A 16,118-nucleotide genomic window follows, 5' to 3' on the forward strand; every position below is an offset into this window, starting at 1 on the left:
TTCTGTGGTGAAGAGACATCTTTGGAAATTTAATTTGGCAGCAGGGTGGATAGTGGATTGTTGTACTAGCCTCATAACTGATAGTGCTACCTATAGGCTTGTTCTGCCTCCAAATTAATCTCTTCACTGACCACAGTAGCCTTTCTTAAACTGACCTAAATTTTATCTCCTGCTTGAAAATTTTCAATGGTATTCCAGAACTTTAATATTAAAAGGATCTGATTTAGAAAAAAAAAATGCTTTCATCATCTGGCTGCTTTATACTCTTCTAATGTTCGAATTTAACATTTATTCCATTTTGAATAATTATTTGTTTACTCACCTCTCCTAAACAAAGTAAACTCTTTTTTTTTTTTTTTTTTTTTTTTTTTGCCACACCACGGCATGCAGAAGTTCCTGGGCCAGAGCCACTTCAGTGACAATGCTGGGTCTTTAACCTGCTGAGCCAACAGGGAACTCACTCATCTTTGCCTTTTAATCATCTAGCATGGTGCTGGCATACATAGGGAACACCATAAATATTGAAGAAATGTGTTGAAATAAGAAGACTTTCTAAGTTCAGAAAAAATTTTGGAGGGAAGTAATGCAGTTCTGAACTGATATGGCAATACTAAGAATGAAAAGGTGGGTATTAGGAAATCTAGTGAAAACACAAAACATGACCAATGAGTGTCAACAGGGTCAAGACAGCATTATAAAAGCCTAATGCTTAGGTGTATACTGGATAAGAATTTAGCGTTATTTAGTGTAGATGAAGTTTACCATTAAAAAAAAAAACACAACTCCAAGATCTGGTCCCAATGTACTAGGGCAGACTGATCTACACTATCCATAGACTGTGATTTCTCTCTTTAAGAATATGACATCACTGTGATTTACTGGATTGAGCCCACACGAGCTACAAACCTAAATGAGTAAAGTGTACTGTGAGCACAAATTAGGGAAGCCAGAGATACTCAATTACTTGTTGAATGCTTGGCATGCACAGAAACCTGGGGAAATAAAAGTAATGGAAGGTAATTTTAAGTGCAATTGGATTTTCAACCTCTCCCAAAATTAAATCGCGATATTAAAGAAAGCTTGGTGGAAACTGAACTGGGGTTATGAAAAATTAATAAGGTTAATTAGTATAAACAAAACACAGAAAAGGGAATGAGTATGGTATGTAGGACAGGAAGGAGAGAAACTAACTTTACAAAAGGAAAACAAATCTCAAGGTTGGCTTTTTTTCTGGGGGCGGTTCTTTTTGTCAAAAAAAACAAAAAACAAAAAACTGTAGCCCAATTTAAAATTCCCTGTGTATTTCTTACAGATGGCCAAGAAGCACATAAACATTGCTAATTATTAGAGAAATGCAAATCAAAACTACAGTGAGGTATCACCTCACACCAGTCAGAACTGCCATTATCAAAAGTCTACAAATAATAAATGGTGTAGAGGGTGTGGAGAAAAGGGAACCCTCCTACATTATTGGTGGGACTGTAAATTGGTACAACTGCTGTGGAAAACAGTATGGAGGTTCCTCAAAAAACTAAAAATAGAACTACCATGTGTTCTAGCAATCCTACTCCTAGGCATTTACCTGGACAAAACTGTAATTTTAAAAGATAATACGCCCCAATGTTTATCACAGCACTATTTACAATAGCTAAGGCATGGAAACAACCTAACTATCCATTAACAAAGAATTGGGTACATAAGATGTAGCACATACATACAATGGAATATTAGCCACAAAAAAAGAGAAGTAATGCCATTTGCAGCAACATAGATGGACCTAGAAATTATCATACAAAGTGAAGTCAGAGACAAACATTCTATGTTATCATTTACATGTGGAATTTTTTTTTTCATTTTTCAAAGTTTTACTGAGTATAGTTGATTTACAGTGTTGTGATACATGTGGGATTTTTAAAAATGATATATTGGTTTGATCCCTGCCCTGGTCTAGGGTGAGGTGAGCATGCAAAACTTAAGGGGGCGGGGCGCAAGACTACTACGACCCTAAGAGTGATGGCCTCCCTCGCCCCACCCAGAGCCTGGCCCTTCTTAGCAAATGGAATAAGGAGTCCGAAGAGTGTGTGTATGGGGTCTGGATGGTCTTTCCAAGTCTCAGATGCAGTTAAGCCAGTCACTCCATCCAACCCACTAGGAGTTGCAAAGAGAAAATTTGTTCAACAGAAGCCAAGTCAAATACTGTCATACCCCTTCTGACGTGGCAGGTGTCCCTCCGGAGCACCAAAAACGAACAAACAAAAAAACCAAAATCCCCCCAAAACATCAGCCCTTCAGCGCCGGGGAGTGCCACGCCTTGCCTAGCATTGGGCATCTCGCCGCATTCCAAGCGTGGATGCTGCATAGATAAAAAAAGATTCCCCCACCCCCCAAAAGACCCACAGCTGACTTTTCTCGGAAACTCGAGTCCCACGTGCAGCGGAAGCATGTTAAGTGTCAACAGCAGAAACTAGGACTCCGCCCAGACAATAACACTTGCGGCCGTCAGCGAGCGCGCTCCCGAGAAAGGACGCGGTGCCCCCGCCGATCGCCGGTTTCAGGAGGCCTGAACCCTCAGGCGATCCCTTTCCGGGCTCCGCGAGCCGCAGCCACAGCGCATGCAAGGGAGAGGGGACGCCATCTGCCCCTCGCAGGACTCGCGAAAGACGCCGCACGAAGAAAACCCGAGACCTTGGCACTACGATTAAGAAGGCAGATTGCCGGACAGCCGCGCGCTCGAGGACCCCGGCGGCGGCGCGGCCCGGCGGGAAGGGGGAAGTTTCAAAGCAGAGAAAGGGGAGTTGGTGGCGGGAGCTTGGGCTAAATGAAGCTGTATTGCGAAGTAGAGGTGATCAGTCGGCACTTGCCGGCCTTGGGGCTGAGGAACCGTGGCAAGGGAGTTCGGGCCGTGTTGAGCCTCTGTCAGCAGGCGCCCAGGACTCAGCCGCGGCCCCGGGCGGGGGGCGAGCGAGGCGGCCCGCACCCCGCCTGCCTGTTCATTTCCACCCTGAAGGACAAGCGCGGGACCCGCTATGAGGTGCGTGGGGGCGGGCAGGCTGTGCCAGGGTAGGCACCCGGGCGCTCTTGTCCTGAGCACCCCACCGTTCCCTAGGTTGGGCTTCGTCTTGGGGGTTCCTTAGCGCCCTGTCCCTGAGCTCGCACCACCACCGCCCGGACCCCGGGTCCTGAGCTCCCTAAGGACCTGAAGGAGGGAAGATTTTGAAAGTGCATGTTCTCATTATTTTTCTTGCTCGTTTCTGCGACTTCGATTGACAGCCTTGCCGCTTAGTAGTAGATGACAACGCTGCCCCTTTAAAGCCTTTGAAATTTCGGCCTACGTGAAACGAAGCTATACGTGATGAAGTATCAGTCCAGTTTGGAGGATTAGTAAAATGGCTGCACTTTGGTTCAGTAGATTCTTTTTCTCCCAGTCTTTTCTCTAGTTTGGTTTGTTTGTTTGAGCTCTTTGTGGGATGATGTATCTAAGTTCTAGACCAAATTAGCACAGTAATAAAGCAGTAATGCCTAGGTTGCATCTTGCATCCGGGGTTTTTCGTATGTACATAGCAGTAGTAAACTCTTTAGAAGAAGTTGGAAGTTGAAATAGACTTTCTAAAGCACAAGTTTTATAGAATTCTTTTACCTTGATTCCCAGGCTCGTTATCTTGTGAAAACGGCTAGAATACACTTCTGCATACTGTAATGAAATTGAGGGGACATTTTATCACTCACCCTTGCATGTGACACTTGACTGGATTTTATACTGTTTCTGGGATTATTTCCCTTAAAGTGTTGCATTTCACAGTGAATACTTAGTGGAGGAACGGGGATCTTTCATTTAGAACTACCGTAATGTTTGATGTAAGTAGGTGAAAGTCTAAATAATTCCCCCCATTCATGGAATCAATTCATATAATTTTTCTCATTTGCAAGGACTTTAGAAATCATCCAGCATTTTTTGTTGTTGTTGTCTGTGCCCATGGCATGTGGAAATTTCTGGGCCAGGGATCGGACCTGAGCTACAGCAGTAACAATACTGAATTCTTAACCTGTTGAGCCACAGAGGAGCTCCACATGTCACTCAATGTATTATAAATTAGAAATCTCTTAGGTAACAGAAGTAGATTCATAACCAGAATTGAATCTCCCTTTTCTCCCTGTTGTCTACTTTAAAATCTATCTTTTCATGCCCAGCTCAGGTACTGCCTATTTTAAGAGTCTGTAATGGTCCCGCTCTTAAAACTATGTCAGTAGGTGGAAATTTTAATCAAAATTTTATTGTAAATTGCTACCTGAAGACTTGCTATGTGTAGGGTGCAGTTCTAGATACTGTGGGAAATAAACCTGATTTAGTCAGTGTTTTTCCAAGACTAAGAAGGGAGAAATAAATTATCGCTTACAATGGTGGGCTATAAGTGCTGCAGTAAATGTAGTAGCAGAGTGGTATAATATCAGAAATGAGATGAATTGTGATTAAAGGCCTTGAGATACTTTTATGGAAGAGACGGTGCCACAGGACTTGGGACATAGTAGGATCAAGTCAACATCTCTTGATTGAATTAGGGCGATTTGGTCCTCGACCCTGAAGTAAGTAGGTATTAGTGCTGAATGTGGAAGTGCCTTGGGGCCCTTAAACTGACTGCTTTTCTGTCCCATAACTTCAGCTGTCATCCATCTGAATGTGATTTCCAAATCTGTATCTTTAGCTAGTCTTCTCCCTTAACTTCCAACTTGAGCCATCTACCTACTCTTCACTTGGATGCGTTTCAGTATTTCAAACTCAAAATATCCCCAAATTAAATTTCCTTGCCACCCCTAAACCTGCTTTTCTGACAGTGTTCAGAAACTCTTTAAGTAGTATATTGCTCCACTCAGGAAACTTACAGCCTTTTCCACCCTACATTCAATATATTATTGAATTCTTTCAATTCTATTCCTAGGTGGATTTCATATTTTCATATACCTCCTTCCATCCCAGCTGTAATCTAAATCACCCTGGCCCCTTGTCTGGCTAGTTTCTTAAAGGATCTCTCTACCTCTACCACTGTCTTTTTTCCATCTCATTCTCCCCTCTCCCAAAGTTCATTCTTAAACGGTAGTTAAAGGGAACTTTTCAAAATATAGATCTACCATATTCCTAGCTTAAAGTCATTCAGTGAATATCATGTTCTTAGGATAAAATCCAAATTTTTTTTTAAATTTAAAAATTTTTAAAACACATTTATTCTATGGCCACACCCACAACATATGGAAGTTCCTGGGCCAGTGATTGAATCTGAGCCACAGCCCCAGCAATGCCTGATCTTTTTTTTTTTTAATGCCTGATCTTTTAACCCAGTGCATGGGGCCAGGGTCAAACTCCTACCTCCTCAGCAACTGGAGCCACTGCAGTTGGATTCTTTCTTTCTTTTTTTTTTTTTTTTGTCTTTTTGCCTTTTCTAGGGCTGCTCCCGTGGCATATGGAGATTTCCAGGCTAGGGGTCTAATCAAAGCTGTAGCCGCCGGCCTACACCACAGCCACAGCAGCACCAGATCCAAGCTGCGTCTGTGACCTACACCACAGTTCACAGCAATGCTGGATCCCTAACTCACTGGGCAAGGCCAGGGATCGAACCTGAATCCTCATGGATACTAGTAGGGTTTGTTACAGCTGAGCCACAATGGGAACTCCCTAAAATCCAAAATTCTTAACATGTTTTATGGAATCTGTCACCATCTAATCTGTTTACCCCTCCAGGGTTGCTTGCCTCTTTTCACTGCATCTTTCAGGCATGCAGAAAGTCTTTTAGCTCCTCACAGTTGCCAGACTCTTTTACTTTCAGCACTTTGCACACATCATTCCATCTTATTGGTATGCTATCCCCTCTCTCTTCTCTCAGTATCTTCACTTGCCTAATATCTCCTAGTCCTTCACTTCTAACCTTTAAGGTCACTTTCATACTAGACCAGATTCCTTTGCTATATAAGGTCTTTTAGCAGCCTGCACTTCCCCTATCTTCATATTTGTTATGCTTATAATTACTTGTTTAATTACTACTTCTCATTAGATTGGCAACTTAAGTAGTGTAATTATCATGCTGGTCTTATTTACTATTATTGTCCCAAGCTCCCTGTCGCAGATCCTGGTACATAGTGGTGTCTCAATAAATAGTTGTTGAATTGAAATCTAAAGCAGAAGCAAGGAGTGGTGCAATAGGATCAATGGCATCTCTGCAGCACGAGGACACAGGTTTGTTCCCTGGCCCAGAACAGTGGGTTAAGGGATCTGGCAGTGTTGTGGCTATGACATAGGTCACAGCTGTAGCTTGGATCTGATCTCTGGCCTGGGAACTCCACGTGCCACAGGGCATCCAAAAAAGAAAAAAAAAAAAGAAAGCAAGCAACACCAGTCCTTAAAAATTTTTGAGTAACTATTACATGTCGGTTACTGTTCTGGCTCCTGGGATATAATAATGAACACAGGAAACAAGATTCCTGCTTTCATGAAGTTTATAATTTTGTGGGTGGCATGACCACCTTAGACTGATGGACTAAAGTTAAGGAGGAAAGTAGCTACTATTGGCAACTCTTACTATAGTCACATGGTTAGAATAGGAGAAAAGAAACATTCAAACACAGGATTCTGTTCTCATAAGAATAAAAAAGTACTGGACAGATAGAACAATAATGTCTTACCAGAAGCTAAATAAAGAGTAGAAATGCCAAAAACAAACAAACAAAAAACAATTTAAATCTTAAAATACTCAGGCTTAAGGACTAAAAGCCAAACCAAAGCCTGGCAAAGTGACTAGCACATTCTAGTTGTAATAAATATTAAATAACAGTACCTGGTTTTGTCCTTTTTTCCCATTGATTGTAAGCAGCTAAAGGAGAATATTGAGCAATTCTTCACCAAATTTGTGGATGAGGGGAAGGCCACTGTTCGGTTAAAGGAGCCTCCTGTGGATATCTGTCTAAGCAAGGTATGGTATTAATAACATTAATGGTTAAGTTGATTGGCTGTATTTTCTTTAAAGAAGAGGCTTTTAGGATCCTGATATCCCACATAGCTGAATAGGGATGGACACTTGCAGGTATGTTTGAAGAAGTGACTGGCAGCTTCCCAGGCAGACTTAAATGGCTCCAAAATTGTAGAGTCGGTCTCAGAAAAGTTGACTAGGACAGGAAGGAAAACTAGGTTTTCTTCTGTGCCCAAGATGGAGCCTCAGGCTGTTCTTACACAGAACTCTATAAGGCAGGTGGCATAGGTCTACATCTGCCATCTAAATCACAGGTTACAGTGATTCGGTATAAAAAAAAAAAAAGAATTAAATGCAATTAGAACCACTTTGGGGATATTTTATTTAAATGCATAAACCATTAGAATAAAAAACTGCTTTCTTCTTTGCCTGATCTCACTTTTTTCTCTCCCCTTTCCCAGAGGGTAGGAACAGTGTCTTGTTCAACGTGGATTATCCCTAACCCCAAGCCAAGCACTTTGCAAACATTAGAAATTTAATAACTTTTTAAGATGTTTGTATTGAATGGAGTTGTCTTGTCATATATTCTCCTGTTAATGTTTTTTTCATTTTCTCTTGGTATCCAGCCTATGCTTCCACTAACTCCTTCTATCTAAAAACAGAGGAGTTCTTGTTGTGGCTCAGCACTAACGAACCTGACTAGTATCCATGAGGATACAGTTTTGATCCCTGGCCTCCATCAGTGGGTTAAAGGCTCCGGTGTTGCTGTGAGCTTTGGTGTAGCCTGACAACTGCAGCTCCGATTCAACACCTAGCCGGGGAACTTCCATATGCCAAGATTGTGGCCCTAAAAATAAAAAATAAAAACAAACTGAGAGGTCTTACCAATGAAAAACATAGAATAGGCGGATTTCTGGAAAGTCAAGTCTAAATCTCCTGCCTCCACTTTATTACTGTCTCTTTTGACCTCAACTTTCACTGATGTATTGAAAAGCCTCAAAACTCAGTGATCTTCCTGTTTGCCAGTCACATTGACATTTCTTATCCTTTTTGAGCTCTGTAGAATTTGACACTGGTGACCACTGTCTTCATAATAATAAAACCTTATTTTTTTATTTTTTCCTCATGCACAGCATATCAAAGTTCCTGGGCCAGGGATCAAATCCAAGCTGTAGCTGCAACCTATGCCATAGCTGTAGCAATGCTGGACCTGCTGCAGCAGAAACTCCCAAAAACTTTCCTTTCTTGCCATCTGGGATATAGCACTCTACTGGCTTACCTTCCATTTTCTCAGCCTTTCCTTTGTCTCTGGCATCCTTTTGTCTATCCTCAAAATGAAGGCTTCCACCCCCCACCACCACCCCCACTCTGCCTTTTCTCTTCTATACCAGCTCTCCGTTCCCATAGTTCATCAGCATTTAATATGTGTAACTCCCAAGTCTGCAAACCTATACCCTCTGCTGGACCTGTTTCACCCAGGTAACCAGACTTTCCTCACTCCTCTTTTGTGTGTGTATGTACTACTGTCAAAATAATATTTAGCTCTTGTCACATAATTTTCATCTCAAAATTCTTCATTGATTTCCCATATCCTGGTCATTCTGTCCTCCTTACCTTGGCATCAAGCTCATCTGTAGTCTGTCTCCATACTATATTTCTATTGCTTTACTCTTCTGCAAAGCTCCACATTGCTACCAAATAGGATCACATACTTCATTTCCCAAACTTGCTGAAAGTTCACTAGTCCTTCACACATAGATGAACTTCTAAAATATCTTATAAGCTTTAGTTATTTCTTTTCCTTTTTATGGCCACAATTGCAGGATATGGAAGTTCCCAGGCTAAGGGTGGAATCAGAGCTGCAGCTGCAAGCCTGTGCCACGGCAACAGCAACACAGGATCTGAGCCTCATCTGTCACCTACACTGCAGCTTGCAGCAATGCTAGATCCTTAACCCCCTGAGCCACAAAGGAAACTCCAAGTATTAGTTATTTTATTGATGGCATAATTCACTCACCGCTTTATTAGTGATTTTTCTGTCAACCTGGAAGCAGTCTCTTGCTTTTGATATTTTCTAGTACTTTGGCAGTGAGTGTTATTTGGCCGTACGTTTAACAGGGTCATTGCTTTTTCTCAGACTCTAGTCTTTGTGAATGGCCCCCTTGAGGGTTTTGCAGTGCACAGCTCTACCTCAGCCTATCTCAGAGACACTGGAGATTTGAGTTGGTTCATCTTAAACCCAAATCTTAACTGGAATCTTTTCGTGCTTTCCCATTTAATTTTATACTCTTATGATTCCCCTTTCAACAGTTTTATTTAGACTATGTCTTGCAACATAATTTTTTTCAGAAAGTTAAAGTTTTTGGTATCTATATTGAAATGTAGTGAAAACAGAATACTAAAAAAAAAAAGTTTGCAGCTATTTTCAGTAAATGATTGCATCGCTTGTATGTTTAACTTTACAGATTTTATTTAGGATGAATTAGCATGCATGTGTTATCTAAAATGGATTTTAGGAGTTCCCCTGTGGCGCAGTGGGTTACATATGCTGAGGGCTCGGCCAATAAATAGATACATAACATAAAGTGGAATTTATAATTGTGCAACTTGTTTTTATGTATTCAGGCCAATTCCAGCAGCTTAAAGGGTTTCCTGTCAGCTGTGAGACTGGCTCATAGAGGCTGTGATGTTGCAGTGCCGCTTTCAACTCTCACACCAGTGAAGACTTCAGAATTTGAAAAATTTAAAACTAAAATGGTTATCACATCCAAAAAGGACTATCCTCTAAGCAAGAATTTCCCATATTCTTTGGAACACCTTCAGACTTCTTATTGTGGGCTTGTCCGAGTTGATATGCGTATGCTTTGCTTAAAAAACCTTAAAAAATTAGACTTGAGTCATAACCATATAAAAAAGCTTCCAGCTACAATTGGAGACCTCATACACCTTCAAGATCTTAACCTGAATGACAATCACTTGGAGACGTTTAGTGTCGCCTTGTGTCAGTCTACACTGCAGAAGTCACTTCGGAGTTTGGATCTCAGCAAGAACAAAATTAAGGCACTCCCCGTGCAGTTTTGCCAATTCCAAGAACTTACAGATTTAAAACTTGATGATAATGAATTGATTCGACTTCCTTTCAAGATGGGACAACTGAGAAACCTGCGTTTTTTGTCTGCAGCTCGAAATAAGCTTCCATTTTTGCCTAGTGAATTTAAAAATTTATCTCTTGAGTACTTGGATCTTTTTGGAAATACTTTTGAACCACCAAAAGTCCTTCCAGTTATAAAGCTGCAAGTGCCATTAACTTTATTGGAATCTTCCGCACGAACGATTTTATATAATAGGTAAGACTTTGATAGCATCCTGGTATTCTCATCATCCTCAGAGTAACAAAGTCTTTAACAGAGCACAATCTGATAATTTGCTGCATTGGCCTTCTTGCTTTTCCTTACCTCTGCTTGCAATACTTTTCCTCCTAAGCTCACTTTTCTTAATTCAGTTCTCTGCCCAAAGTGGCACCTGGCTTTCCTCACTACCCTATCTAGAGTTTTATCCCTGACCCCCTTATATGACTTGACTTTTTTTTTTTTTTTTTTTGTCATAGGTTTTAACCTGGACTGTATATATATATATATATATACACACACACACACATTAGGGTGCACCTGGAGCATATGAAGGTTCTGAGGATAGGGCTCGAATCAGATCTGCAGCCTCTGGCCTAATGCCAGATCCGAACCACATCTTCGACCTACACCGCGCTCACAGCAACACCAAATCCTTAGCCCTCTGAGCAAGGCCAGGGATTGAACCTGCATCCTCATGGATGATAGATTCATTTCCACTGAGCCATGATGGGAACTCCCTGGAATGATATTTTTTTTAACATTTGTTTCTTTTCTATCAAATTTTCTAGAATATAAGATCCATGAAGGCATGGACTTGGTCTTTTTTTTTTTTTTTTTCTTTTTATAGCTGTATCTGTGGCATATGGAAGTTCCCAGGCCAGGAGTCGAATCAGAGCTACAGCTGAGGCCTCTGCCATAGCCACTGCAACACCAGATCTAAGCTGCATCTGCAAAAAAATTCACAGCTTTTGGCAATCCCACATCCTTAACTAACACACCGAGGGAGGCCAGGGATTGAACGCACATCCTCACAGAGACAATATCAGGTTCTTAACCCACTGAGCCACAGCAGGAACTCCTGGACTTGGTCTTTTTTCTCCACTATTTCACTAGGGTCCAAAATGTGGTGTCTATCCCCCATTACTGCAGTATGTTAGTCATTTAACAAACACATGAGTGGGAGTACCCATTGTGGCTCAGCAGTTAACGAACCCAGCTGGTATCCATGGGGACACAGGTTCAATCCCTGGCCTCGATCAGTGGGTTGAGGATCCAGCATTGCTGTGAGCTGTGGTGTAAGTCGCAGATGCGATTCAGATCCCACATTGCTGTGGCTGCAGTGTAGGCAAGCAGCTGTAGCTCCGATTTGACCCCTAGCCTGGGAACTCCCATATGCCATGAGTGCAGCCCTAAAAAGAAAAGAAAAAAAAAACTCATATGAATGAATGAATGACATTGTTTCTCAGACTCTATTCCCCTGACCAGCATCAGCATCACCTAGGGACTTGTTAGAGACGTGAGGTTTTTTTTTCTTTTCTTTTTTTTTTTTTTAAGTCTTTTTAGGGCCGTACCTTGTGACATATGGAAATTCCTGGGCTAGGGATCAAATCATAGCTATAGCTGCCAGCCTATGCCACAGCCGCAGCAGGATCTGAGACATGTCTCTGACCTATACCACAGCTCATGGCAATGCCAGATCCTCCCACTGAGTGAGGCTAGCGATCGAACCCACACCCTCATGGATACTAGTCAGGTTCCTTACCACTGAGCCACAGTGGGAACTCCTAACTCTAATCTTAACGAAAGTATAGTGTTGCATGTTTTCAGCTCCCTAGTTTTAAAAAGAATATAGATCCAAAGTGATGAAAACAGCACCTATTAACCTAGTTTTTGATAATTTGTCCTTATCTACTAGTTGCAAACAGTTACAGCCTGTTAGAAAAATATGTGGAATTTGGAGTTCCCGTCGTGGCGCAGTGGTTAACGAATCCGACTAGGAACCATGAGGTTGCGGGTTCGATCCCTGCCCTTGCTCAGTGGGTTAACGATCCGGCGTTGCCGTGAGCTGTGGTGTAGGTTGCAGACGCGGCTCGGATCCCGAGTTGCTGTGGCTCTGGCATAGGCTGGCAGCTACAGCTCCGATTAGACCCCTAGCCTGGGAAACTCCATATGCCGCGGGAGCGGCCCAAGAAATAGCAAAAAGACAAAAAAAAAAAAAAAAAAAAAAAAGAAAAATATGTGGAATTTAAAATTATCTTAGCTAGGAAAGTTCAGTGTTTAATTGTTTCCTGTATCCTTAGACTGTAACTAATAGCCTGAAATGTAAACATATGGTAGACACTTCCTGGTACAGTTTTTTTTTTTTAACTTTGTTACTTATATAAGCAACAAATTAGTACATGTGAAAAAAAAGTTGCAAACAAGTCTAAGCCCAAATCCCTTGTGAAAAGTAAGGCACTATTTTTGATTTGATGTGTATCTTTTCAGTCCTTTCTAACAGGGTTTTAAACTCCAGTTTAAGTTAAAATAGTAGGTTTTATTTATTTGTTTGAAAAAGATCTGAATATCTATTATGTGTCAGCCTAGGTACTAGAGAAACAAAAAAGAAAAGAGTGGTGGGGGTAATACAATGTGACTGGGGTATGGTTGTGTTGAGGGTGGAGGAGCAAGCTGGACAGTAGGCAGGCAATCTAGAGACTGTCTCTCAGCATCTTGTAGATGAGGGCAAAAAGTAATTTGATTTGATTTTAATTGCATTGGGTGCCACGGAAGTTTCAAGCGAGAGAGTGAATGATTTAAGCAAGGTTACGAGGCTTTCTTGGCACTTGGCTTGTAAAGTAAAACCAATGACCCAAACAACATATATTTTAAATTTGTTTCACACAGTTTGAAATTCCCTTTTGAACACTTGATACCTAGGAGAGTAAATGGATTCATTTAAATAAATATTTCTTCACCTTTAGAACTAAGTAATTCTCTCATTAGCATTATAAGAATTGTATGATGGAGCCATACGTTTAAATTATGTTACAGTGGTCATACAATATCACTATAAAGGATAGATGACTCTTTCATTGTATTCTGTGGGTTATGCTATTAAGTGTTAGTGCTAAAAGATATTTTATGGAATAGTAGAGGTCCTCTTAGATTTGCATTATGTTATATGCTATTATGTAGTGTATTTTTTCCCATTCATACCAGTTTGGAAAAAAATAAACTGAGTTAATTAGTAATTTTATTTTTCCATAATTATAATTTAGTGTACAATAATTCATGACTTTACACATTAAGTTCTGAATCTGGTAACATATTAAAAAATAGTTTTAAAATATTTTTTTCCAATAGGATTCCATATGGCTCTCATATCATCCCTTTCCATCTTTGCCAAGATTTGGATACTGCAAAAACCTGTGTCTGTGGAAAATTCTGTCTAAGCTGTTTTATTCAAGGAACTACTACCATGAATCTACACTCTGTTGCTCACACGGTGGTCTTAGTGGATAATATGGGTGGCACTGAAGCACCTGTTATCTCATACTTCTGTTCTCTAGCCTGTTATGTAAACTCCTGTGATATGTTAAAGTAATAAGTGATACCATAAAAGAAACTCAGTTTACAGACCAGTTTGGGACTCATTTATGGTTTAAATGTCAAATTGGAGAAAAGATACTTTTTGTGAGGTTGTTTTTTTTTTCTTTTTATATACTTGCTTGAGGGGAAGAATGTGTATTAGTCTATTTGTGATCATTTGACTGTAAAATCTTAATTTCATTAAAACCTATTTAACTTTATTATGGCATTAATTTGGGGGGGGGGGTTGTTTTGGCAAAGCCTGTGGCATGTGGAAGTTCCCAGGCCAGGAATCGAACCCACGCTACAGCAGCAACCTGAGCCAATACAATGACAAACCCAGCTCCCTTAACCTGATGTACCCCTAGGAAACTCCTGTAATTTGACTTTTATCAGTTTATTGCACTTGTGTTGATTTCAGCCTGGTGTTTCCAGAATGAGTTGTGGGAGTATCTTTTGTCTTTTTCTAGGGCCACACCCAAGGCATATGGAGGTTCCCAGGCTAGGGGTCTAATCGGAGCTGTAGCCACTGGCCTACGCCAGAGCCACAGCAACTTGGGATCTGAGTCTCGTCTGCGACCTGCACCACAGCTCACAGCAACGCTGGAGCCTTAACTCACTGAGCAAAGCCATGGATCAAACCTACCACCTCATGGTTCCTAGTCAGATTCGCTAACCACTGAGCCACGACAGGAACGCCAATGAGTTGTGGAGTTATCTTTTAATGTTAAACAGATATTGATCCCAACTACTCTGGTCAGAGAATTTTCTTATCAACTTTCTTCTTGCATTTTGATTAAAGAAATTGAGTTTCTGTATGCAGAAAATAAAACTTGGATTATCATAGTCTATAGTGAAAATTTGATACGCAACTACATTTAAGTTTTTAAGCACTTCTGTGTTTTTCAGATATATTATTGCTTATATGGAATAGTATATTCACCAAACATAGGTTAGGAATTGCTTTGGACAGACTTGTTTCTACAGGTTTTATATTAATCATGTAATCTTTGTTGTAATTTCTAAGTTTTTTAATTTTTAGGGTTGGAACAAGGTTTGGGGTTTGTGTGGGAGTAGCAGGAAGTTGCTACTTTTAACTATGTTCTGTATTCTGTAAAGGGCTCTTTTTTTATTATTTTAGTCGCGTAATATTAAATTTCAATGAAAAAATTAATGGCAGTGTACCAGCTAAAGGATGATGAGAATTTGAACTAGGGCAGAAGAAGTATATAAAAGGAACCTACAGAATAATGTAAATCAACTCTAATAGAAAAAATAAAAACCTAAAAAAAAATTGGGAGGAGTTCCTGTCGTGGTACAGTGGCTAACGAATCTGACTAGGAACCATGAGGTTGCAGGTTTGATCCCTGACCTTGCTCAGTGGGTTAAGGATCCAGCATTGCCTTGAGCTGTGGTGTAGGTCACAGACACAGCTCGGATCCCAAGTTGCTGTGGCTCTGGCGTAGGCCAGTGGCTACAGCTCCGATTAGACCCCTAGCCTGGGAACCTCCATATGCCGAGGGAGCGGCCCTAGAAAAGGCAAAAAAAAAGACAAAAAATAAAAATAAAAGGAACCAACTTGAAAGAATCTTGAAAAATGAAAGCAGAACTGTTCCATTCTTATTATCACTGTTCTTCAAATCAGCCTCCCTCCTAGATAATTGCAGTAGTGTCAAAACTGGTTTCGGGCAACAAAGGAAAGATTAAAAGTAATTGGAGAAAATCCTCTCCATTAACCCAGATCAGAGATTTTAAGCCCAGGCCTTATACTGCCTTCTAGTTGACTCACTTCTGGCTTTGAAAATCAGCAATTCTGTAAATGAGTAAAGTATCTTAAAGTTTTTTTCTTTATTTTTATGGCAGCACCTGCAGCATATACAAGTTTCCTGGGCCAGGGGCTGAATGCTAGCCAAAGCTGGGCTGGGACCTACGCTGCAGTTCTGGTAATGCTGGATCCTTTAACCCACTGCGTTGGGCAGGCTGTTGATTGAACCCTTGCCTCTGCAGCTGCCAGAGCCGCTGCAGTCAGATTCTTAACCCAGTGTGCCAGGGCGGGAACTTCCTAAGATTTTCTAAACGCATAAACTGATGAGATATTGCCCATAAATATTATAAAATGCCCATATTAAAATGTGGTTCTTTTCAAAATGGTTTTATGGTATATTTAAGAGTAAATTAGTACACACTTGATTTTCATATGTTCCTGTAGAAAGACTATTTCTTCATCAATAAAGGCAGATGTTAATAGCCTACTTTGGGAATGAGTGTTAATCAAGTTATTCCTATACCCTAGCCCTTTGAATTCTTGCTCATCTAGAAGCCATCCCCAAGTTCCTTAGCCAACTTAAAATTCATATACAGAAATAAGAGAACTTGTCCTCTTCTCATAGCTCATTTCCCTTTCTCAGTTTTTCATTTAATACTCAACTTATTTTTCTTTCTTGCCTTCCATAGGTGATTACTA

The 16,118-nt window shown here is 40.7% G+C and overlaps 1 protein-coding gene across 6 annotated transcripts; it reads left to right on the top strand.

Moving 5' to 3' along the window:
- Positions 1–2,762: 2,762 nt before the first annotated feature.
- LRR1 (leucine rich repeat protein 1) lies at positions 2,763–15,906 on the top strand. Of its 6 annotated transcripts, none has more exons than XM_084980614.1 (5): positions 2,763–3,031; positions 6,858–6,956; positions 9,579–10,300; positions 13,430–14,125; positions 15,153–15,906. In XM_084980614.1, the coding sequence occupies exons 1-4, from the start codon at positions 2,819–2,821 to the stop codon at positions 13,668–13,670; spliced, it is 1,275 nt and encodes a 424-aa protein (XP_084836740.1). In that variant the 5' UTR covers positions 2,763–2,818; the 3' UTR covers positions 13,671–14,125; positions 15,153–15,906. The 6 variants fall into 6 exon arrangements, with proteins under 6 accessions (XP_084836740.1, XP_084836747.1, XP_084836756.1 ...); XM_084980621.1 differs by having other exon boundaries at positions 13,430–14,097; XM_084980630.1 differs by lacking the exon at positions 15,153–15,906 and having other exon boundaries at positions 9,579–10,939; positions 11,462–13,873.
- The last annotated feature ends 212 nt before the right edge of the window (positions 15,907–16,118 follow it).

This window comes from Sus scrofa, chromosome 1, assembly GCF_054392235.1.
Source record: "Sus scrofa isolate SSC_HxYL_T2T_F1_AM1 chromosome 1, Sscrofa_HxYL_maternal_Yorkshire_Landrace_v2.0, whole genome shotgun sequence".
Lineage (NCBI taxonomy): Eukaryota > Metazoa > Chordata > Mammalia > Artiodactyla > Suidae > Sus > Sus scrofa.